The following is a 22,949-nucleotide window of genomic DNA, read 5'->3' on the forward strand; positions in this document are numbered from 1 at the left end:
CGCCAACTAAGTGTTATGTAACTTCTTCTTGGCAACGTCTGGGTTCTCTGCGGCAATCACGGCAAATTATTGATGGCTATTTTTGTTTCGTCTGGGTTTTACTGCATGCAGTAAAGCATCTCGTGACTTCATGTACTACTAATTTCTACCCCAGAAGGTTGTCGTATGCAATTAGTCGGTGGTGCCCCGGAAATTAACCAATCAATTGAAAAAAGCTGGACGGACCTACAATTATCCCTTCCTATAGATGGACATGTCTTTTAAAGAGATCTCTATCGTTTTATAGTGCCTCGATTTGGCCTATGCGGGTACCAGGCCCATTTTTTTCATCATGATTTCGGTTACCATATCTCGCAAGACTTGAACATCTAGCGATAGGATAGAAAAGTCACTAGAAACACGCTGATCACTTTAGCGCGGCCACAGATTATCCCACTGCTAGTTTTAGACCATCCAAGTAAGATGACTAGCTGAAGTTGATAGCAGACAAAAAATAATTAGCCCACTTTATTTCTTGATTAGGTTTAGGCTGCTTGCTTTACACCCATTCTATGGCCAGCTTCATCGATTGATGTCTGGCAGACGACCACCTTGAATGTGAATAATAATAGCTTAAAAGTATTTGATAGAAACAAAATATGTATGAAAGCAAGGCGTGAGTGACATCAATGGCAGCTATGGACCTCGCTCTCATATCACTATGAAGTCAATTGATCCCATCTATATGCAAGAGATGGTTACTTTGAAACCTCTCAGAGAGTTTTCACATCAATTGGTATATCAAGGGTGCAAAAGTATTTACCACTAGCATATATATATATATATGTACGTATGTATACATAGTACTGTATACATATTAATGCGTCATTCCGGGTGGGTCATGGCAGCTCCTACTTCATACGTCATCGCAATCCAACTTCTCCCGCGTGTTTCCTGCCCAGCCCTGGATTGCAACTGCCTGTCTCTGAAACTCCATAAACTCCATGAGTACATCGTCAATTTACAACAAAGGCCCATACAATTGCTCTCAGAATGGCCGCCCAACACTCGCGGCGCTTCATGCGGCCGCTGTTGTATACCTCTGCCGTGTTGGCGACCGGAGCCGGCGTCCTCTATGTCTCGTACCGCCCGCGCACAATCCCAGGCTCTGAACCAGCCGTTGTGCCTCCTCCTGGGTATAGCTCAGGGAAACTAGTGCCGCCCAGTTTTCCCCAGATCAAATCGCGTGGCGAGCAGATCGAAGACCTCAGGCGCAGCGCTTCAAATATCACGCAGAGCGAAGAAGAGCCCTATGACCTGCTCGTCATCGGTGGAGGTGCGACGGGCTCAGGTATAGCTTTGGATGCGGCAACAAGAGGCCTCAAAGTTGCTATGGTGGAGAGAGATGATTTCAGTGCAGGGACAAGCAGTAAGAGTACCAAGCTGGTCCACGGCGGCGTTCGCTACTTGGAGAAGGCTGTCTGGGAGTTTGACTATAACCAGTATGATCAGAGTCTTCAATGCCTTTTTTCAAGTTTCTGGTTTGCTGACAATACCTCCTAGATACTCCCTGGTAAAAGAAGCTCTTCGCGAGCGCAAATACTTCCTGAATACCGCTCCCCACCTCTCCATGTGGCTTCCGATTATGGTCCCAGTGCAAAAATGGTGGCAGGCTCCGTATTTCTGGGCCGGGTGCAAGTTCTACGATTATTTGGCTGGGTCTGAAGGAATTGAAAGCTCGTATTTTCTCACACACAGCAAGGCTCTGGACGCTTTCCCGATGCTCAAAAAGGAGCACCTCTTTGGTGCCGTAGTTTATTACGGTAAGACTCTGAACAAATGAGGACCAGTTTTAACTTGCTGATCGAAGAATGCAGATGGTGCCCATAATGATTCTCGGATGAACGTTTCGCTAGCAGTTACCGCAGCTTTATATGGAAGCACCGTGGTAAACCACTTAGAGGTGACTGGCCTGACCAAAGATTCTTCCGGAAAGCTCAACGGAGCCCGCGTTAAGGATCTTATTTCCGAAAAGAACGGCCAGGGTGCAAAGGAATTCTCTATCCGAGCAAAAGGTATCATTAATGCCACCGGCCCTTTCTCCGACTCGATTAGGAAAATGGACGACGCGGCCGTGAAGGAGATTGTGGCTCCCAGCTCGGGTGTCCATGTGATATTGCCCGGGTACTTCAGCCCCTCCAACATGGGACTTATCGACCCGTCTACTTCGGATGGACGGGTGATTTTTTTCCTGCCATGGCAAGGTAACACCATCGCAGGAACGACTGACCGCGCAACGGATATCACCCCGCATCCTCAACCGAATGAGGAAGACATTGAGTGGATTCTTGCCGAGATCAGCGGCTATCTGGCCCCGGACATCAATGTTAGACGAGAAGATGTGCTTGCGGCATGGGCAGGTATCCGGCCGTTGGTTCGGGACCCCAAGGCTAAGAACACTGAATCTCTGGTGCGAAACCATCTGATCACGGTGTCGGCATCCGGTCTCCTCACGTGTGCGGGAGGAAAGTGGACAACCTACCGGCAAATGGCTGAAGAAGCAGTTGATGAATCTATCAGGACCTTTGGTCTTCAGACACGAAGGGTAGAGCAACTTCCGGACGTGAGTGGCACGGGACTCAAAACAGACAGCTTCACCCTCAACGGCTCGTGCCAAACCCACCAAGTTCGCCTCGTTGGAGCGCATGGATTCTCCAAGACTCTATTCATCAATTTGATTCAACACTTTGGGCTCGAAACGGACGTTGCAAAGCATTTGACGGAATCATACGGAGATCGCGCCTGGCAAGTTGCCGCATTGTCTTCTCCAACGTTCTCTCGTTTCCCTCTTCGTGGTAAGAGAGTCTCGGCTCTCTACCCTTTTATCGACGGAGAAGTACGCTATGCAGTGAGGCACGAGTATGCTCAAACTGCAGTCGATGTCATTGCCCGCAGGACGCGCCTAGCGTTTTTGAACGCGCAAGCAGCTCTCGAGGCCCTGCCCAGCATCATCGATCTCATGTCGGAAGAATTGAACTGGGACGGGAAGAGAAAGGCGCTCGAGTGGACTGATTCGGTGCAATATTTGATATCCATGGGTCTCCCTCCGAACCGGCAGAAGCTGACACGAAAGGAAGTCGAGAGTGGGAAGGCAGTCTCTTTCAGCGAGCAAGAAAGAACGAGGTTTTCGAGAATCGGTGGGTGGCATCCAAGACCGCAAAACACACATATATTTCTTACATGCTGACTGTTTATCTAGACGGACCAGCGGATATGCTCGACAGCGATCGTTTTGCCAAGGAGTCGATCAAGCAAGACATCGCCATGCGCCCGGACTCGCCTGTCAACAAATAAGGAGGGGTCAGTTTTGTACATTATCGAGCTCCCTAGAATTGCATTATCTGCTCGGCACTACACAGTTGCAAAGACCAGGTCAATACAATACAGACTATAGATATAGCAATAGACTTTTGTGAAGCTATACTGGATGCAGACGTAGGGCAGATCGCGGCCCCCCACAAGCCGCGGGCTTCTAGTCCGCCCGCCCATTAGCTCCGAAACCTTAAACCGTGCCTGCCTCAGGCGCCACCACTTCCTTCCTCTTCTTCCTCTTCCTTTCTTCATCCTCATCCTCATCCTCATCCCTGCTTCTCCTCCTCCTCCTTCTCCTCCTCCTCTTACGTGTGTCCAGCAGACGTGTTCCTCTTGCATGCATTGTTCTGCAGCTGTCTGCAGCTGTAGTCTCGGTTCTCTTTGCACCCGCAGGTGAGTGCCCGGGTGGTGTGTCTGTCCCCATCCCTGTGATCCATCAGCTTTTGATGCGTCTCAAATGCAAAAAGCTCGCTGGGGTTTCCGCCGCTGCTGACAACGAGATGAACCACAAAAAAAAACAGTCTTTGCACCATGTGAACACTGAAAACCCAGTCCTTCCAAGAACATACATCCACATCCTGCGTATTATTCAGAGACACCAACTGGGCAGCCAGGCCCTTCGTCTCATGACTCATGAGGAGTACGTCCGACCCACTGTGCCACATGGTGTTGCATAGCCGTTGACGATCCAACGCAGGCTAAAGAAATCTCCGGTTGTTTGAGATTAATATTATGCCGAACCCAAATTCCTGAGGGGCTGCCTAATCTGCTCTGCTCCCTCACCGGTTTTTCTACTTTTTGCCTTCCCCCCCCCCACACCCCCCCAGCCCGCCTCTTCCTGTTCCCTCAATTTCTTGTTTGGAGCGCCTGCAGGAGCACATCGCCCGCAAAACATGACACATCTCAATGCGGCACCCCAGCTCTGCGATCCGTCATTATTTCTAGGGAAGCCCGCTGTGCTGGTTTCATAGGCACTCTACTCTCGGGGACTTCGGGATCTCTTCCTGTGGCTGGAACTACAGGGGAATCGCTTGCATCCCGGCGTCAGCTCAAAAATCCTGCCAAACCTTTTTTTTTTCTTAAATTTTTTTTTTCTCTCCCAATTTCTAGTGGTCGGGTATCAACGTGTGATACCCGATCTGAGGGGAAAGTCATATTTGAACAACACTGCAAAAGAGAAAAAAAATCACCTGCGATGACTGGTGTTCGAGAGGCCTTGGACCGCGCGCGGAACAGCAACGACGGCCCTATTGACTCCCAGACGAGCGCCATACTCGAGGCAGCGATCCAGGAACTCTGGAACAAGATACAGGCACAGCCCAACAGCTATGTCTTGACTCCGGACGAATTCGCGCTTTTCAACTATTTTCGAAAGCGCTTCGGCAGTTCCGCTGTTGCTCGAAAGGCCGTCGAACGGTACTGGAACAGCTTTCATGGAGATGCCGCTAGCGTTCAAGGGAACTGCACCGCATGATTCTGAGGAATGGTCTCGAATTATGTTTTTTTCGTGTGTCGCCTCATATTACCGTTTGATGAGTCACGGTCGAGTCCCGGCCCTTAAACTCGTCATGAAGCCGCCGAGGATTCGGTTTTTTCTGGACTCGTCGTCTACAACCCCGCCAAAGGGAAGCCCCAAAATTGTCCGGCAGGTTCGGTTCAGAGCAAGATGCGCCTGTATCGATCTCACGTCTTCATATCAACCTCTCTATCTATAAAATGATTGCATTTACGAGACCAAACACTTTCTATGTTAGGGAACCTATACTAGGGATGCCTTTCTAATTTTCTTTTCTTTTCTTTTTCTTTATCCTTTCTTCCATATGTCATCTACATTTCCTCTTTTGTCACCTCAAGAGGACAAAATAAAGCCATGTCATGGCGCAATCGGGATTGTGCAACGTCATGGACAACAGCAATCCGGGAATATTGCTGATCTACAATAATTTCCCCTCCCAGGTTTGGCTAGGGTTAGAATAAATAGGCTGATACAGGGAAAAAATATCTTCTTTTTTCTGTCCAACAAACGTGCATAGCACCGATGTGACCGTAGTATTTTCTGCCAGGTTATGTGGGAATCAAAACGCGGAAAAGCATTGAGCCGCCCACCACCGCTATGAGATGACGGACATAAGTAGCTGCCTTTACTCTCTGGAATTTAGGAGCGAGTAGAACAGAGGGTATATATATTAGTACCAGTAACGTCGACACGTAACGGCTCTTTCGGCTTCAACCCGACGTTGTGTACGTCTTACTCGAAAACAAGGTGGTGGCCTTCCATTGGCTGATGGGTGTGATTCTGCCCCGCGCGCGCCACACGCCGCCAACAGAACATTAAATAATTCTTTGATCCGATTGACTGCTCTAGTTTTTTAATGAATTGATTATATTTTTGACAAGAGAGGGGGTTGCAGGGAATGCAGAGTATCATCCACGTGCGCTCTCGAGGCTGATTGCAAAATGGTGTACTATTTCGTATCCAACGTGGTGACTCCCTCTGCGACTATCTACGTCGGCAAAGACAAGTTTGAGAGTACGTCGCGATCAATCGGGGTAGAACAGATGAATCCGAATCTGACTTGCGTGTCGCTTAGATGAGGAGCTGATAAAGCATGGACTGGAGTCTGATGTCTGGTAAAATCACCTGGCACTTGATCTTTGGCTTGGACATGGGCTGATTCTTTTTTTCTCTTTCAACTAGGGTTCGTTTCGCGCCCTCCTGCGTTGCCTTTTGAACATCATAGCCTGACAGTTTTGGCCAGTTCCATGTCGACAATTTGTCGAGTGCACACGTATACCTACGTCTTCGAGACGGCGAGACCTGGGACAACATTCCCAAAGAACTACTAGAAGACTGCGCGCAGCTGACAAAGGCCAACTCGATCGAAGGTAGCTATTTCTACTCTGGGGTAGATTGAGGAGAAAAATAGAAAGAAAAAAAAGAGGCTTATATGCTATATTACACAGGAAACAAAAAAGACAACATCACCGTCATCTACACGCCATGGGCCAACCTGATGAAGAATGCGTCCATGGCCACTGGACAAGTGTCCTTCCACAACCCTAAATCGGTGAAAAAGGCGTTTGTCTCAGTGCGCCAAAACCCCATCGTCAACCGACTAAACAAGACGCGCGTCGAGAAATTCCCCGACTTGCAGGCCGAGAAGGAAGAGATTATGAAGAAGGAGAGGCGCAATGAGCGGAAATCAAGGGAGGAAAAGAAGCTAGCGGAGAAGAAGGAGAGACAGGAGCGCGAGCAGCTGAAATGGCAAAAGGAGCATGCCTACGATGACATGTTCGACGAAGAGAATCTACAGCAAAGCAGCAATCACGACCGCGATGCGGACTTTTTGGACGACTTCATGTGAGCTGCTGCTGCTGCTGCTACTACTACTTCTACTTCTACTATAGTGGTGTAATCGAGGTATGTTGAAAAGATCGATATTTGGGAGTAAAAATCAATCAAGATGTACCAGTAAATAATGCCCGTAAGCTGGTGGAGGAAGCCGTTGATGGGGCTCCGCACGCTAACGAGTTGCGCCTGCAAGTGTTGGCTCGGCCCGCGCTGTCGCAGCCTCGAAGGTATACGTAGTGCGTTGGCGGCACCAACGACCAGACTTGGATCTGTCAAGGCCACGTCGAAGCTAGAATGGCTCCTGAAAAACAGGCCTCTGCGCCTACCAGTCAGTCCCTAAGCCTGCCTTTCCAGACAATGGCCTGCAACTAACGAGCTTGCCCGCTCCTCTCTAGGCTCGAAATCCAAGAAGAACAAGAAGAAGAACAACAATAACACAAACAACAACAACGCCGCCGCCACCGCCAAACAAAGTACGGATGACAGCGAAGATGCGAACAAAACTGCCGTTGGCGACGAAGAGCCAGATCATGAATCAAAAGTCTGAGTCAATCGATGCTGTTTCTTTGAGCGTCACTGGCTAACCGGGGGAGTAGACTGAAGCCGAACCTGCCAATGGAACATCAACGAACGATCCCGATAGCAATGACCTAGAGGCAAATGACCAACATGGGCCGGAAACAAAAGAAAAGATAGCCTCGAAGGCCAGTGACGCGCCCGAGCAGACCGAAGCGACGACAACCTCCCCCGCTGAAACAGAAAACAAGTTCGATGCGCTGATGCAAGACCGTGACTCACTCCGGGTTGAAGTGACCGAACTACGCAAGTCCCTCGAAGAGCTTCAACATAAACACCAGGAAGAAATGGAAGCTCTCCAGCAGAGCCTGACCGATTCCGAGAGCAAGAGAGAACAAGCCGAAACCCAATTTCAGAAACTGATGGAAAGGGTTAACATGATCAAGTCACAACTGGGAGAGAGACTTAAAGAGGATGCAGTATGGCAACAAATCCAATTCGAGTGTTTAAGGACTTTTTACTCACTCTTGTTTAGGAAGAACTCGGTCGTGCGAGGACTCGCATAGAGGAACTGGAGGACGAAAGCTCCGCACTGAAGGGAGAACTTGACGAAAAAACGGCAAAGATAGCGGACTTGAAGAAAGACGCAACTGAAAGTTCCAACGAGTTGGCCAATTTGCGCGACAGAGCAACCATTTCCCAGCAAAACTGGCTCAAAGAAAAGGAAGAGTTCATCAACCAGGAATCGGACATCCGCGTCGAATTCGAAGAGGCAAAACAGGCAATGCACAACTGGGAAGTCCTGGCTATGGAAGAGCGATCGATCCGAGAAGGGCTTGTCGGAAAAGTCAACGACCTAGAAGAACAGCTTTCCTCTCTTCGTGACGATTATAATGCTGCAGTTGGCGAGAACAGTACACAGTCAGTTACAATTGACGGATTGCAACGAGCATTGCAAGAAATACAGGATGGTGAGTGTCTTCTATCGTTTTTTAACAGAGTCACGCAGCTCTAACAGCATATCAGCTCGGAAGCAGGAACTGCGCGAACTTGTTCAGAGCTCCGACGCACAGCTTGAGGAACTGAAGACCTCTGTACAACAGGCTGAGGAGAGGGCTAATGGAGCCGACACTGAACTGAAACAAGCGCGGATGGAATTAGAGAGGCTTCATCCGTTTGAGAAAGATGTCAAGGAGAAGAATCTATTAATTGGAAAGCTGCGGCACGAAGCTGTTACCTTAAACGATCACTTGACGAAAGCACTGCGATTTTTGAAGAAAGGCAAACCGGAAGATAATGTTGATAGGTGAGACTTGGTCCTACAAGTGCACGGATTGCTTGCTGATTCCCTTTAGGCATATTGTCACCAATCACTTTCTTCATTTTCTTGCCCTGGATCGTTCCGATCCCAAGAAATTCCAGATATTGCAGCTCATAGCAGCTCTTTTACAGTGGAATGACGGTAAGAAAATAACCTATATCTATCAGAATAAAAAAATCGCTAATGTCTCTCTGGTCAGACCAACGGGAACAAGCTGGTCTCGCTCGTCCAGGAACATCAAGTAATGCCATTGGGCTTCAAGTGCCAACGTTTGGTGTTGGTCGAAGACCGAGCTCGCCCTCTTTAGCTGCCACCGAATTCATGGAGAATGGCAGCTCTGGTAAAGAATCACTGGCGGAGTTGTGGTCGAATTTCTTAGAACAGGAAGCCCAAACTGGCGCCGCAAAAAGTAGATCGGGGTCTAGTGCTGGTTTAAAGTCGCCTCAATGAGGTGATATATATCATTTTTAACGGCTATATTTTCGCTATTATTGTATGTTTACCTCGGTATTTTTTCTTTACAGGTCTTGTAGTAGACGAGGCTTGGGCACTCAAAATTTGACGACCAACTTCTATTGATATTTGTGTACTATGAGTTGTAATAAAAACTTTAAACACATGTGTATATACTCTTTCGATCCAATTGGGTATAAGCTTTTGAAGATATGTTTTTATAGCTGCATTTATTCACTTGCGCCGAATTTACCCCCATCAACGATCCAGTCTCTGAATTCCGTGTAGGCTGTCTCAAGGTCATCGTTCACCACAATCTTGTCGTGTGCGCCAGGCTGCCTGGAATACTCGAGTTCTGCTCTGGCCTGTGCTAGTCGCTTGCCCAAACTATCTTCTGTCTCGGTGCCGCGGCTGCGCAGTCTTCGTTCGAGTTCTTCAACTGATGGCGGCGCTAGGAATAGGAATCTGGCGTTGAGATCTGTTTGTTTGACTTGCTTCACACCCTACGCAGTTATGAATGATTAGCTGTCGTTTCTATATTCACATCATGCAGCAAATAATTTGCAGGACTGAAAATTTTGAGGTCACATCTTGAACAAACATACCTCCATTTCAATGTCCAGAATGCATATTCTCTGCTGCTCAGCGATATTCTTCACAGCTTGAACACTGGTCCCATAGAAATTGCCACCGAATTGGGCATCTGGTCGGAGGCCCAGTTAGAACAGCATATTCGCAAACCATGCAAGGCAATCGGTCTACTCACGCTCAATGAACCCTTCTGCCTCAACAAGCGCCAGGAAGTCTTCTTTGGTTGTAAAGTAATAATCCTTTCCTTCAACTTCCTTATCTCTTGGGGCACGAGTCGTATCTGCATAATCCGTTAAATAAGATATCCAGGTATGCTAGAATGGCTGGGATTCACTTTCTCGAAACTGAAAACCCAAAGGTGTCGGGGTATTCGGCAAAAAGTCGCTTTAGAAGAGTCGATTTTCCGGTGCCAGACGGGCCGGACACGACCACTGGCCGACATTTTTGAACTGTTAAAAAAAAGACGTGATTTAGTCCATGACAATAGTGGTATTCAGGATTGGTAGGAGTGTACCTGAAGCGGTCATTCGTGAGGAGGCGTGAAAGTGGCAGCGGGAAATATTCTTTGAAGTTATATTGTGCAAGAGTCCAATAGGCCTTTTTACAACGAGGCTATAAGGCATATACGAGTTCTTCTTTCGTTTTTTAGGCTGAGCGGCGTTGTTGATTAAGTCGGGACGACGCCGATATCCATGTGGGCGGTGAGAACCGGCACTAACATTTTTATAGGAAGGAATGAATGAACGAATTAATGCGTCTACGCTTTCTAGTCAATGCCAATAGAGCCAAATAAGATAATTAAAACTCTAGTACCAGCGACAACAAAATTTAAGAATTCAAGGAGATTTAGCTAGACAAGCCGAAGTCCATCCGCACGTAGGGAGAGTAAGAGGTATGACTTGACAAAAAAAGAAAGAAAGAAAAAGAGATAATGTCCCATACGAAACACACACAGTTAAAATGGATATCTGTAACAAAAGGAAAGGAAAAGCCACCTCAGGCCTCAAACAATAAGCTTTTGTTCACATTTTCTCTCCTTCTGGACCGCTTCGCCAGTATCCATTAAAGTCGAAATTAGTAGCCGTTCATGTTGACCCGCTGGGAGTTGCGGCTCAGTTCTCGGTCAGCAGAAGGGCTGATGGGTCTGCTGCCACCGCTGTGGCCACCGGCAGCGCTGCTCTCCTTCAAGGCCAACAGCTGCTTAGCACGGAAAGTCTCGTAGTGTATCTGGCTGGTCGTTTCGATCAGGTCCTGGAGGTGGGTGCGGGTCAAGAAGTTTCGAAGATAGACGAATTCGCAGTGGTTCTCATCCTCGACGTTGATCACGCCCCAGCGGTTCTGGCGTCCCCGGACTTGCTTTCCGTTCACGACAATGTTCTTTTCGCTACCGACAACGGCAAAAGGAATTATGTCCTGCTTTCATGTTAGCAGGAATTCAGTAAACTTCAGCTCGTATGGGTATAATTACCTTGATCTGAACGTTCATAACACGCTCCTCGTCATCCAGTTCGTCATTATCGTATGGGTACATCTTGAGGTTGTGGAATGTGAACTCCTCCTTGATGCGCTCCTTGAATGCTTGTCGCTCTTCCAAGGTTAGAGAGTCGGACTTGGCAATCACGGGAACAACGTTGACGACATCGGAGAGCTTCTTGAGGACGACGATATCGATTGGTTTCAGACTAGACGTTGAAAGTCAGTACCGGTGTTCGGAACACCTTTTTCTGGGGGTTCTTTGACATACGCATGGCCGGAAGGCTGGATGAAGAACAAGCAGCAGTGAATACGGGTATCCTGGATATAACGTTCGCGTTGAGCTGTGAGCTCTTTGCGAAGGTAGGCGGAGTGCTGATCTTTGATGTATTTGACAATTGGGTCCCAGCTGTTAAGAAGAAGAAAAACATCAATTAGTTATATATTCTCAATTGCAAGAGTCAACACCATACCATCGGTCATTGTTCACTTGATCACCGTATCCCGGGGTGTCGACAATGTTTAGCCTCAAGCGCACTCCGTTTTCCTCGATGACTAGAGAAATTGTCAACCATTGTTTTTTTTTTTTTTTTTTTTCCTTCTCAAATTGGATTTCTCAGCGTACTATGAGAGACGGTTTGGATTTCCGTAGTAGAGCGGACGGGCTCGTTAGGGGTCAAACGACCCTTGGAATCGATCAAATGTGACGCGAAAATAGTGTTGATCAAGGTAGACTTTCCCAGACCAGTTTGGCCTTGAGGGATCACATATCATTAGTCTGCTGGCCAATTCGACAAAGGGCGATCAATTGCACTCACCAACACACATGACATTGAACTGGAAACCACGCTTCAAGAGCTTACGCTCGATCTGCGACGTGATGCTGTCGAAACCGACATGGCTGCGAGGGAAGACGGTGCTCGGGGGAGCAGGCACATTCGCGGCGGAGGCCATGGTAGATGGGTCAGGTAAGAATGGCTTGAGATACAGAGTCGAGAGAAGAGAAGCGAGGTCACAGACGAGGAAGTTCAAGAGGTGTCCCGCAAAGACTAGATCTGGGGCTTTCCCAGCGGCGTGCTCGAGCAGTTTTGGGCCCAGGTTGAGGTTCGCCCCCTATTGTCCGCCAGCGGATCAGGGGTCGGTGGCACCAGGCCCGAACGGGACTAGCGGCCCCAGCCAGCTCTTACAACCTTTGACAACCACGACTAACTAGGAACGAACTCTCTAACCTATCTTTACACAGGTGCTGTGTCACGTTCGATAGTCCGCCTGCGATTGCGCCCTTTTCCAGACCGACCCGGCCTCTGTTCTGTCGACGCCCGCGACTGCTGCATTTGTCGCATTTCACCATGGCATCATTGCAGTTGGCGCGAAATTTTTCGCGCTCGTCATTCTCGCTACTGCCGATTCTCCCTGCCATCCTGCGGCCAACCCCGATAAGCCTACAGTGGCCAGCCTCTACAGAGCCCTCGGTCCTGAATGGCTCCCTGATAAGCAGCTTCCCGTCGTTCCTCACCGACATCTGGGAATCCATCCTCCAAGCCGTCCCCAAGAAAAAGACCTCACACATGAAAAGGCGGCATCGGCAAATGGCTGGCAAGGCATTGAAGGATGTCACGAACTTGAAACCCTGTCCGTCTTGCGGCCAACCGAAGAGACCCCATGTTCTATGTGCCAGCTGTGTGAAAGGTACGCGCTGGGATCCTCGTGCCATCCACCCGTCCATTCAATAGCTAACCCTGGGAACAGCAATCAAGGAAAAGTGGAAGACCCTTGCGCCGTTTTAATGGGAGAATCTAGTTGAGGGAGACACTTTGTGTGCTCGGGATATTGTCTGAGAGTGGCTGTTACAGTACTCAGGGCACGCATGATGATAGGCGCAATATGGGTACATTTTTGTTGAGCATTGAGCATTGGACTATTTCAAAGAATAAATTATTGTACTATAGTTTTCTTGCATATCTCTCTTGGTTTTTTTTATTATTATTTCATTCAACTTCCAATTGGAATAATAAGAAGCTCATTAGAAAAAATTCTCCTTTGACATGCAGCCCGTTTGTAAGATAAATAGTCCGCCCTCACGTCACGGGTCTTGGCAACAAAGAATTCCGACCAGACAGTCATAACCTCCCTCCTCAAAATCTTTCGATATACCGGGAGGAGGATCCAAGAGACATGGTAAGATGACGTGCAGATTTTCTTGTGAGATAACAAAGCTCTGACACAGGCTTAATCCACAGTCTAAGCAGTATCTGTCTTGGAATTCGGCGGACAACGGTAAGTCATTTCTCCCCGCCATACACAGACGCATGTAATTAAGAATAGCTGCGTGCAAAAAATAGCCCACCCAATTGATATCTTCTCATTGGCTGTGACGTCCAACCAAATACTATCGGCTTCAGGAGCGTCTACTCTCAAGGTTCATTCCACCGCGGACGCTGATTTTCCGCTGGTGCAGACGATTGAGGCTGCCCACAAGATCGGATGTCATCATGTTGTCACGTCCAGGAACAGCCAAAACGCTGCTAGTATTGGATTCGACGGGAATATCAAAATCTGGGGCTGTGAGAATGGGATATGGTCTGAAGTGACTAAACTGTCGAGTAAGTTTTACTATGCTTTTTGTTACTATTGACAAAATATCCCTCTAACTTGCCCCGCGCAGATGTCTTGAAGCAGTCAAATGCCTGGGCAATCACCTTGTCAGACGATGCCAAGTATCTCGCAGGAACGACGCATGATGGTCACATCAAAGTTTGGGATTTGGCTAGTAATGGAGAACAATTCCGGAGCTACGAAACCAAGGGAACTTTTGGCTCTTGCATTGATATGGTACGCCGGCATATTTGAATACAGCCAAGACGTATTCCTCCAACTGACATTTTTCCAGTCTAGTGATGGGAAATACATAGCAAGTGGTCATGAAAGCGGAAGCATCTATATTTTCAACAATGAAACTGGTCGAATACCATTTTCATTATCCGGTAAGGGTCTATTACTAGTCTATCAAACTCAGGTCAAACTCACTATTTCACAGGACTAGTAAAACCAGTACGCACTGTTGCATTTTCTCCTAGCGGAAAGTTTCTGGCGGCAGCAGGAGACTCCAAGGTTATTGTACTCTATGATACAGAGTCTGGTGAGCAAGTTGCCCTTCTGTCTGGGCACTCGGCATGGGTTCTGTCTCTCGATTGGAGTCATACCGGCGAGTATCTTCTAAGCGGGTAAGTGTGACTACTCAATGTTTTTTTATTTAAAAATCTAACACTGAGCAGTTCTTTCGACGGCAAAGTGAAGGTGTGGTCAATTGAACGCAGAACATGCGTAGCAACCCATTCCGAGGCTGAAAAGGCTATATGGAGTGTGAAGTGGTTGCCTAAATTGGGAAAGACTGAAGGGTTTGCTACTGCTGGCGCGCATCGCAGCATATGGTTTTACCGAGAGGCAACTGGCGGTTAGATGCCGGATGTTATTGTCATGAACAGAAAAGAAATGGGGAATTCTCATAGCCTTGGTGGCGGCGTTGCATACATTATTATAGCTAGGTACAAGAAATCGGAATATCATAATCTATGGGAATCAATAAAACGGGTATTTCTTAGAGAAAGAGAGAAAAAAAGGTCATTATTTCATGGACTCGACAAATAGTCGCCGCATTCTCTTTAGAAGTGCACCAAAATCCCGGTCTTCGTTGACAGCATCTAGCTCGCGCTCAACAGCAGCTCGGTCCAGCTTGGGTTTGGTGTGATAAATCTCATAGTCTCTGGAAGCAGTTCCAAGTTCGAACCAAGCCTCTTTCTCCCAATCTCGCTCCAAAATATGGCTATATACGATCTTGAGACGATCCTCTCTGCCGGCGCCTTCAATCCGCATGCAAAGATAATCCTGCCAAAATTCTAGTTCCGGCATGTTGAGTCGCGATTGAGCATCCAGATAATGAGAGTGAGCCTTCTGGGCTTCGAGTTTCTGGTCGATGGCTGCTTGCGTTTCCGCAATTTGTCGCTTCAGTCTATCTCGTTTCGCTAGCCGGGAGTCTCGCTCAAGCGTTATAGATGAAATATGCGCATGGATTTCGGCCGCTTCGGCCGCTTCCCTTTGGACCGTCTGAGAGTGATCTTGAGTCTTTGAAGTAAGGATTTTTATATCGTTCCGCTTCATATCCTCGTCCTCTGTCGCGTCACGATTAGCGAAAGCCCTGATTCCTGCAACAAGCGGGGGTTCTTACTCTGAAACTCTGCTAAATTAATGTGAAATTGATTGCGCTCCTCTAGAACTTGCTTCCGGCCTCGCTCGATGAAAGCGTCGAATTTCGCGGTGAACTGTGCCATTTTACTGCGGAGGTCTTCGAAGCCGAAGTTTATGCTTGGGAGAGAGTCCGCCATTGACGGAGCTTCTGTAGAAGCCAGCGGAGGCCGCATAGCGCTAGTCGACAGCGACGGTTCGAAAGAAGACATTTTGAAGTCACAGTCAGTCGTGGGTATCTGGGCGGCGTTATTATTCTCGAGCGCGTGTTGTTTGACTCGTCCGTTGTTCGCGGGGAACGACGAACACAGGCAGCGCCAAGTGCCCGGTCGCGCTTAGGAGGAAGCGGTTAGGCTGGCGCGGTTGCGGGGCAACTGCCAGTCAGACCCGCCCGCTCCTGCCCGCCGATGCTCGATCGAGTAATTAGTGGAATTTACGCTGGAAACTTTTCGCAGTTCACGTCAAGTCAACTCTCTAGTTTCACCAACAATTCTCAACACAGCAGGGCATTTCAGAACTATTGGCGAGGCCCTTCAACACCACAAGCGGCCCATGACCACCCTTCGCGATGAGTGAATCGTTGAATGAAGCGACGGATACGCTAGCAACTGCCGACACTGGTCCAAATGGATGATAATCACATCGATGTTCTGCAATATGGAAACCCGGGCCCGACTTCTTATAACCCCGTCTCTCAGGCTTGGAGTTTTTCCCGTGATTTCAGTCGCAGTATGTTTTGGTCAACGTCTGTAACGGGTGTGGGAGCTGATAACGCATAGGATATGTCCTTTCATACACTGGGCTGCAGAGAATAGCAGCCCCCCCTCAGTCGAGCACCACGTTGGCCTTGGAAAGAGACAAAAACAAGGAGCGACCGCTTTTGAAAGCTCACCCTGAACTACTTGGGATAACTTCGTCTTTCAGACGAATCGAAGAAACCTCTCAGACGACATATGCGGCAACTTCGTTTTTCGATCCCTACGAATCTTCCTTGCTTGATTTTGGTCATGCGTTACCGTCCGAGGTAGATCGATCCGGAAGACTGCGAAGCGTCCCTATTGCGGCGTTTGCCTCGGGGAGGAACGGAAACGTGCTTTCGCTGAGGGCGATTGATGATGAGACGATCAACACCAACCAAGAGGCGCGTCGGTCTCTGCGTGTGCCTGCAATTGGCGGTCTAGACAGCTTTGAGGGTCCCTGTGGTGAAAATCCTATTCGACAAATCCGGTTTGCCAACGGCCTTGAAGGGTCGGCGAACCTTTTGGCAATTCGACTTCAATCATCCACACTCATTTGTCGACCTTTATATCACAAGAAGCCGTCGCCTACTAGGCCGATTGGAAAGTTTGCCTGTAAAAAGGCTCAAACTCGGAATCTCTCCCGCATTGATGTTAATCCTCTCATTGAAATTCCCGCGTCCCAGACCGGCGGTTATACTCAAGTTGACGTGATTTTTAACCCTCAGTCCCAGAACCGGCTCGGTGTCATCGATGAGAGAGGGAACTGGAGCATTTGGGATTTGTCTGATAACATTAAGAACAACGAGCACAAAACTCCAAAGTGTCTCCAAACTGGCTCACTGCCTCAATCTTCGGATGAATCAATGGATAATGGCAAATACGTTCAGCATGACGGATGGGGCAAGATTGAGTGGGTTGGCGATGTAAATACGTTTATTGCATGCAATCGACGTGTCGCCGTGCTGTATATTATGGAGGATGGTGTTGCTACGTCTTCTAACGTAGAGTTCAACTGGAGCTCTCCATCCGAGTGGATATTGGACGCGAAAGCCTGCTTTTTGGGGGCATCACAACTATTCATTCTAACTACGTTAAGAATTTTATGTCTAGATATTAGCAATCACAAGCGGCAGTCTTCGTCACTACAAGTTCCACAATTATCGTGGCAGCATCACCGCGATCCAGATGATCTAACTCTACGACTGACATCACTTTCTGTCAGTGAAGGTATGAGACTGCCTTGCACATGGCAGTTGAGATTTTATTAACTTGGTTTAGAGGATTACCTGATTCTCTACTCTCGCCTTGATGTTTGCATTCTGGCCTTTCGGGTTCCATCCGCGGACGTTGAGGATGACATGCGCACATGTCTGACTGACGCATTTCCTATTCACCTTCCTGGGACTTTTATCGACCAAGGCTTGACGAGTATTCGACGTAAGGCTCCACTGAAAACCCTTCTGTTTAAGGAACTCGAGCAAGCCGCTTCGACTGGTCAAACCGAGTTTATGCCGTCTACTAGACTCATTAAGCTATTCATCCTAGACGACAGGCTGTCTATCCGTGAACATTTATTTTCCATGCCTCATAATCAGGAACTTGTGCCGGGAATGGCGTTATCAATTAGTCGGGACGCATTGCCACTTGTGAAGAGAAGCGCAAATCCGTGGAAAACGAAGCTGGTCGAAGCAGCCCTATCAGACTCCAATGAACCAGATCTATACGAACTGGCTCTTCAAAGGAACCTTCCGCAAATCAGATCACAAACCACCTCTTTGTCAAAGTCGTACTCTATCCAAGGGATTGTGGATTTCACGTTACTTTACGCCACTCTCGCCGGATATCGCGTTCCGTATATCAGAGGTGCATCGGTGTTTATTCGCAGTCACCAAGGCCTCAGACAAGGCTTGGAAGAACTGGTGCCATTACTCACAAACACTCCTGATAGCTTCTCCATGACTGGTCAAACCATGTAAGAACTGTTTCACCACCGTTGCAGATGTCACTAATCACCTATATAGGTTAGAGATAATGGACTCTTTGCCAATATCTTCTAATATAGATGATACCATTCAAGACCTCTCATGGTTCAGATTGCAGTCAACCGAGGCCGGCCGAGCTGCAGGATTTACGGTTTATAATTTACCCCTGGAGGTATTAGCCGAGTCTCCTGGCAGACAACCAAAGCCTATCAGTTCGCTTCAATACCGTGACGTGTCGGGATTGTACGATGGATTAATTCGCGACTGGTTGTCTGCCTTGTCTGGAAAAATACCGGCCTGGACCCGCATCTCGAAGGAGAAGTCTATACGGAACTTATCTACAGAACTATCATTGGCAAGTATGGCTTACGTGGGAATGCTGCCACCGAGCGGTCAGACCACGCCCAGACGAACTGGGTCAAGATCAAGCTGGAGTCAAGCTTCTCAGCGTGTGCAAAGTCAAGATGACGGACGGGAGACATATGATGTTCTTGGACTCGGCATGCTCGCTCAGCAAGTTACCGACAACACGCTCTCGGACGCTACAGAAAACATTCTTTCCCAGTGGACTATTGGAGAAGATCCAGATTCCGTCGACTGGAAAAAGATCGCTTCTCAGGACACGGCGGCATCTAAAGCCACAACCTTAAAACGTACCCCTAGGCGATCGCGGTCAACGAGCCTCGCGGACAATCTGAAACCCAGACGAGCTTCACCGATTGTGCCCATTGTTCAAGCCCCTGGGAGCCAGCCTCAGCAGGATATCTTTAGAGATAATATCCCTAGTAGTCAATTCACCGAAGACAGCCTACCCATGACTCAAATCGAACGCGGCATCTTTGGCGGCAGGCAAGCTGGGAAGCAGACTAATGTCAGGGCAAGGAAAAAGAAACGAGCAGCAGGGTTCTGATCAGGAATAGTCGTCCTCTAGATGCAGGGGTATCATAATATTTAGTGGATATGCAGGATGTATACATATACTGATGCCGACGAAGAGGGGCATGCGGGGTATACATGAAACACAAATAAGACACTTGGGAACCTTTCCAACATCAGACAAGAATGAATTCTTGCGTAATATGCTAAAACACGTATGAGCAATAATCACCGGCGGTGTCGACATCCAGCTTGGCGATCATTAATCAGACTTTAGTTGCCTATTCGGTGCCAGTGGGCCCGCCGGGCATTTGTAATTAATTGACCGTTCGTTCAGTCAGCATTCTTGCAGCCTTATTACATGCCGCCATAGCAGCCTATAAAGACAGCTCACCGGCCCTTCTTGTTTTTCTATCTCCTTTTAAACCACTTAGCACTACTTTACTCGTTCGCCGCTCTCATTTCAACCCCGCCGACCAGATCCAACCTACCCCGCACAAGCCAACTTATCGATTGCGCCAACACCGCCAAGAAACAATGGCTGAACATCAATACAAGTTTAATGTCTCCATGAGCTGCGGAGGATGCTCTGGTGCCGTGGAGCGAGTGCTGAAGAAGCTGGATGGTAAGTTGCGTCATACCTAGTCAAACAACATCTTGCGAGAGAGAAAGAGAGACTGCCTGACTTGACACATGCCCCTGACCGAAACCATGAGCTAATGATTTTCTTGTCTAGGCGTCAAATCATTCGATGTCAGCTTAGACTCGCAGACCGCCACTGTTGTCACCGAAAACTCGCTCCCTTACGACACCGTTCTGGCCACCATCAAGAAGACCGGTAAGGCCGTGAACAGCGGAGAGGCAGATGGGGCCCCTCAAGAGGTGTAGAAATGATAATACAAGGAGATAAATTGAAAGGGAAATTATTATTTATTGGCTCTCGCCAAATGAATTGAATTAGTCATGCCCATCCAGCCAGCATACCAGCATACCAGCCTCACGCAAATTCCACGAATTCTAGACACTACGTTGCATGAGCCCTGTGATAGAATTGAACATGGTTTATTTGCTTTGCGTATTTTGATTGAAAGTTCAATACCAATTCACAGGAATAACCCTGATGCTGATATGGGACCAAAATGTCTTCTAAAACTCAAAATGCCTGGGGTATCTTTGACACGTTTCAACAAGAAAATTTACCCCTGTGCGCCAGACAAATCAATGCGTGCTCCTCTATATACCTGAAAAACGAGTATAATGCACTTCACCTGATCCAATACATAGACAAAACCGGAATATCATGTGTAGCTCCTTGCCCGATAATCTTCTACCCTTGACGGGGCTCGTATTAATAGTTCCTCGACTTCTCTAATTGCACTTCGTACCTTCTGATAGCTGAGACAGGAAGGGTATCTTTCTTCTTTTGGGTAACAAAGACTGAATTCTGCGAGGTAGGGCGGGGACTGTGCAATTGATGAGAAGCTGGAGGAGTCCAATCCCTGGTTCCAGGGTCTTTTGAGGATCGAGAAGTCGATCTCGAATCTACCTGGTTATGCGGAACACCAAGCTGGTTTCGCTCACCCAGTTGTGGCCAAATAGGGTGTAGCTGGGAGCTGTGCACGTTACCAGCTCGCAAAGGGTCTTCGTTATTGATAATCTCTCTTTGCGTTTCGTACGAGTTAGCTTTGGCCCACCATCCCGAACTATCTGAGCCATGTCCAGGGCTTGGTCTGTATAATCTATGAGTTTCTCGATTAGTTGTGGTCCGTGAAGGCTCAACCATGTAACCGTTGTTCCTGGGCACTAGAACTTTATTCGGCCTGTGTGTATCAAGACGTGGATTCACAATGTGAAGACCATCTTCTCTGTGAAAATTTTCGGAAGGCTCTCGAATCACTTCCATAGATGGTCTCTCAAGTGATAACCTAGAGCGAGATATTGTATGCACTGTTTGTTCCGAATTACCCCTTGTTAAAAGGGTTGCTTCTCGACTTATAGCAGGCACTCTATACATCGCATTATCATCTAGAATTGGCCCCACATATCGACGAGGGTCTAGCTGTGGTTTCTCAACACGCTGAAAGAGATCATCATTTCCACAAGATGATGGGCGACGAATACTGGAGAGAGAATGCCGAGGTTCCAAGCGTCTTCGCTTTGGGTGATCACTGCTATCATCATCAAGGTTGATAACGTCGATTCGCCTCGAGAGGTCTTCAAAGGGCCGTTCACGTGCCGTTGTAGAATTGTCATAGGTTCCTCTTTGAGCATGCGTAGAATCGTTGGCTCTGCTCCTTACTGGGGGCCGTTCAGTATTGAGAAATTCCGGATGCTCAATTGAGGTAAGGATTGTGTTATCCTGGAAAGATGAATTGTCTCTGTCGTAATTCGTGGCTAGAATCCCCGACGGATGAATGCGTTTTCGGGGGTTTTCATCATGTCGATGAGACGGAAATCTGGGACCGGCCACAAATAGAGGTTTGGGCGGAAAGTTTGCCGGATGCGCTACTCTTTCTTCGGGAATGCTGGGGGGAATCTTACTGAATATAGACCCGTCGGGGAAATGAAGGATGTCTGGAGCTTGGTGTCGTGGGAGAGGCTAGCTTGATGTCAGACCAGAGTAAATTACCCAAAAAAAAGAGAAACTCACGGGCGATTCTATCGGTATGTGATGGCGCTTCAGACGTTCATCGGCTGCATCATTCAAAGGTCGCTGACCGATATTACCTTCTCGAGACACCCCGTGATTGACAAAGGGGTCATGCTTGTGGCCTTGGGTTGATTTCCCCTCCCGGTAGCGACCCATGGCCCGATCCCAGGCTTGATAGCGGTTGAAGCCTCGGCGATCAACTTTGGATTTGTTGAATTTCTGAGCCGGAACTCTTTGTACAATGGTATACCTTCCTGTGAATTCCCCGGTGCCCGTGCTCTCTAGAGGAGTTGTCACTAGATTGGTGTCTTTTTCACCCGCCGCTTCAAGTCTGTCGGTAATAACTTTGCTGGATAGTATTTCAACACTAGGGTCGCGATTAATGGTTTCGAATTCCGAAGAGTGGCTCGAATGGCTTCCTTCGTCGTCCTCATCCTCGTCATCTGAAATAATAATGACCTCGCGAAAGACGTCTTCAAGCTCCGGCATACCATTCTCGTCTTCGCCTCGCCACTGAACCAGTCTTTCCAAGGTAGAGTCCTCGACCCTTCGTCTCGCCTCCTGGAATGAGGTCTTTTTGAGGAGTTGGTCGTATTCAGTATAGATGTGTCGTATATGAGCCACAACTGCTAACTGTGCCCTCCGTGCGAGTGGTAGCTCAGCTGCCGTGCCGACTTTGCGTTGGCCCTTTGGAATAGTTAGACAGTTGGTAGAATAAAGCAGTCAGTATATACCTTTTGGAAAGCAGTTTTGATTATTTGGTCGGTATCATCGTCGGGAATGTTGGGGAACAGATCTCGAATGACGTCTCTCGCTTCCTTGTCGATAATGGTTTGAGAAAACTCTGCTTCGGATCGACAACTAGCTGAAGCTGTGTTGAAATTGTCAATTGACAATACATTTCCTTTCTCTGTGAGATGAAAGCCTAGCTCCATACAGGCCGTGGCTACAACAGTGCTAGGAAAATGGTACCCCACACGATGGACTTGTTGGGATAGGCCATGCGTGTTTTGATGAGGAGTTGTCTGCGCAGAGTGTTAAAACACTGACCCTAAGGGGGTTCTTTCAAACAAGATCGTGACTTACAGTGACCGCAAATACCTGGAGTCCATGTTTCCGGCACATCTCCTTACAAACAGAGGTAAACTTGGGATTGCCTGCAGAGATGAAGGTGTAGCCTGGAGGGGCTTCGGCCTCAAAGTATATGATGCTCCGCAGCTTCTTCCTCTTCTGAGTGATACTCTCCATAATGACTTTGTGCTTTCGAAACTTGGCTCTGGCCAAGCCATTCTGAGCGCGGGCAGCACTAGGCTGCCTTTGAATGCGCGTCATGAGTTATGCGAGCGAGGTTCAGCATGTAGAAGACAGCAGCTCAAACAACGAACGCCACATCAAAATTGAG

General features: G+C 48.1%; 11 protein-coding genes across 11 annotated transcripts; 7 read left to right on the forward strand and 4 right to left on the reverse strand.

Moving 5' to 3' along the window:
• Positions 1-1,032: 1,032 nt before the first annotated feature.
• Positions 1,033-3,333, forward strand: TRUGW13939_03551 (uncharacterized protein; the record flags this gene model as incomplete). The annotated part of the gene is made up of 4 exons (XM_035486731.1): positions 1,033-1,481; positions 1,543-1,802; positions 1,857-3,176; positions 3,239-3,333. The coding sequence occupies 4 exons, from the start codon at positions 1,033-1,035 to the stop codon at positions 3,331-3,333; spliced, it is 2,124 nt and encodes a 707-aa protein (XP_035342624.1).
• A 1,213-nt stretch (positions 3,334-4,546) lies between these two features.
• On the forward strand, positions 4,547-4,825 carry TRUGW13939_03552 (uncharacterized protein; the record flags this gene model as incomplete). The annotated part of the gene is made up of 1 exon (XM_035486732.1): positions 4,547-4,825. The coding sequence occupies one exon, from the start codon at positions 4,547-4,549 to the stop codon at positions 4,823-4,825; it is 279 nt and encodes a 92-aa protein (XP_035342625.1).
• A 983-nt stretch (positions 4,826-5,808) lies between these two features.
• TRUGW13939_03553 (uncharacterized protein) lies at positions 5,809-8,990 on the forward strand (the record flags this gene model as incomplete). The annotated part of the gene is made up of 10 exons (XM_035486733.1): positions 5,809-5,881; positions 5,943-5,982; positions 6,101-6,237; positions 6,316-6,643; positions 7,058-7,244; positions 7,300-7,698; positions 7,755-8,190; positions 8,246-8,525; positions 8,575-8,681; positions 8,740-8,990. 10 exons carry the CDS (start codon positions 5,809-5,811, stop codon positions 8,988-8,990), a joined length of 2,238 nt encoding a protein of 745 aa, XP_035342626.1.
• Positions 8,991-9,223: 233 nt separating this feature from the next.
• TRUGW13939_03554 (uncharacterized protein) lies at positions 9,224-10,111 on the reverse strand (the record flags this gene model as incomplete). The annotated part of the gene is made up of 4 exons (XM_035486734.1): positions 9,224-9,496; positions 9,599-9,696; positions 9,760-9,864; positions 10,099-10,111. 4 exons carry the CDS (start codon positions 10,109-10,111, stop codon positions 9,224-9,226), a joined length of 489 nt encoding a protein of 162 aa, XP_035342627.1.
• A 547-nt stretch (positions 10,112-10,658) lies between these two features.
• TRUGW13939_03555 (uncharacterized protein) lies at positions 10,659-12,011 on the reverse strand (the record flags this gene model as incomplete). The annotated part of the gene is made up of 6 exons (XM_035486735.1): positions 10,659-10,997; positions 11,053-11,266; positions 11,329-11,466; positions 11,531-11,612; positions 11,683-11,811; positions 11,876-12,011. The coding sequence occupies 6 exons, from the start codon at positions 12,009-12,011 to the stop codon at positions 10,659-10,661; spliced, it is 1,038 nt and encodes a 345-aa protein (XP_035342628.1).
• Positions 12,012-12,406: 395 nt separating this feature from the next.
• Positions 12,407-12,844, forward strand: TRUGW13939_03556 (uncharacterized protein; the record flags this gene model as incomplete). Its single annotated transcript, XM_035486736.1, has 2 exons — positions 12,407-12,746; positions 12,807-12,844. The coding sequence occupies 2 exons, from the start codon at positions 12,407-12,409 to the stop codon at positions 12,842-12,844; spliced, it is 378 nt and encodes a 125-aa protein (XP_035342629.1).
• Positions 12,845-13,232: 388 nt separating this feature from the next.
• Positions 13,233-14,516, forward strand: TRUGW13939_03557 (uncharacterized protein; the record flags this gene model as incomplete). Its single annotated transcript, XM_035486737.1, has 7 exons — positions 13,233-13,235; positions 13,298-13,334; positions 13,400-13,660; positions 13,723-13,889; positions 13,948-14,041; positions 14,095-14,281; positions 14,333-14,516. The coding sequence occupies 7 exons, from the start codon at positions 13,233-13,235 to the stop codon at positions 14,514-14,516; spliced, it is 933 nt and encodes a 310-aa protein (XP_035342630.1).
• A 165-nt stretch (positions 14,517-14,681) lies between these two features.
• On the reverse strand, positions 14,682-15,511 carry TRUGW13939_03558 (uncharacterized protein; the record flags this gene model as incomplete). The annotated part of the gene is made up of 2 exons (XM_035486738.1): positions 14,682-15,226; positions 15,283-15,511. The coding sequence occupies 2 exons, from the start codon at positions 15,509-15,511 to the stop codon at positions 14,682-14,684; spliced, it is 774 nt and encodes a 257-aa protein (XP_035342631.1).
• A 414-nt stretch (positions 15,512-15,925) lies between these two features.
• Positions 15,926-18,931, forward strand: TRUGW13939_03559 (uncharacterized protein; the record flags this gene model as incomplete). The annotated part of the gene is made up of 4 exons (XM_035486739.1): positions 15,926-16,028; positions 16,079-17,266; positions 17,318-18,011; positions 18,061-18,931. 4 exons carry the CDS (start codon positions 15,926-15,928, stop codon positions 18,929-18,931), a joined length of 2,856 nt encoding a protein of 951 aa, XP_035342632.1.
• Positions 18,932-19,434: 503 nt separating this feature from the next.
• TRUGW13939_03560 (uncharacterized protein) lies at positions 19,435-19,785 on the forward strand (the record flags this gene model as incomplete). Its single annotated transcript, XM_035486740.1, has 2 exons — positions 19,435-19,522; positions 19,634-19,785. The coding sequence occupies 2 exons, from the start codon at positions 19,435-19,437 to the stop codon at positions 19,783-19,785; spliced, it is 240 nt and encodes a 79-aa protein (XP_035342633.1).
• A 460-nt stretch (positions 19,786-20,245) lies between these two features.
• Positions 20,246-22,879, reverse strand: TRUGW13939_03561 (uncharacterized protein; the record flags this gene model as incomplete). The annotated part of the gene is made up of 4 exons (XM_035486741.1): positions 20,246-21,496; positions 21,548-22,234; positions 22,282-22,572; positions 22,634-22,879. 4 exons carry the CDS (start codon positions 22,877-22,879, stop codon positions 20,246-20,248), a joined length of 2,475 nt encoding a protein of 824 aa, XP_035342634.1.
• Between the last annotated feature and the right edge of the window lie 70 nt (positions 22,880-22,949).

The sequence above is a fragment of the Talaromyces rugulosus genome, chromosome II, assembly GCF_013368755.1.
Source record: "Talaromyces rugulosus chromosome II, complete sequence".
Lineage (NCBI taxonomy): Eukaryota > Fungi > Ascomycota > Eurotiomycetes > Eurotiales > Trichocomaceae > Talaromyces > Talaromyces rugulosus.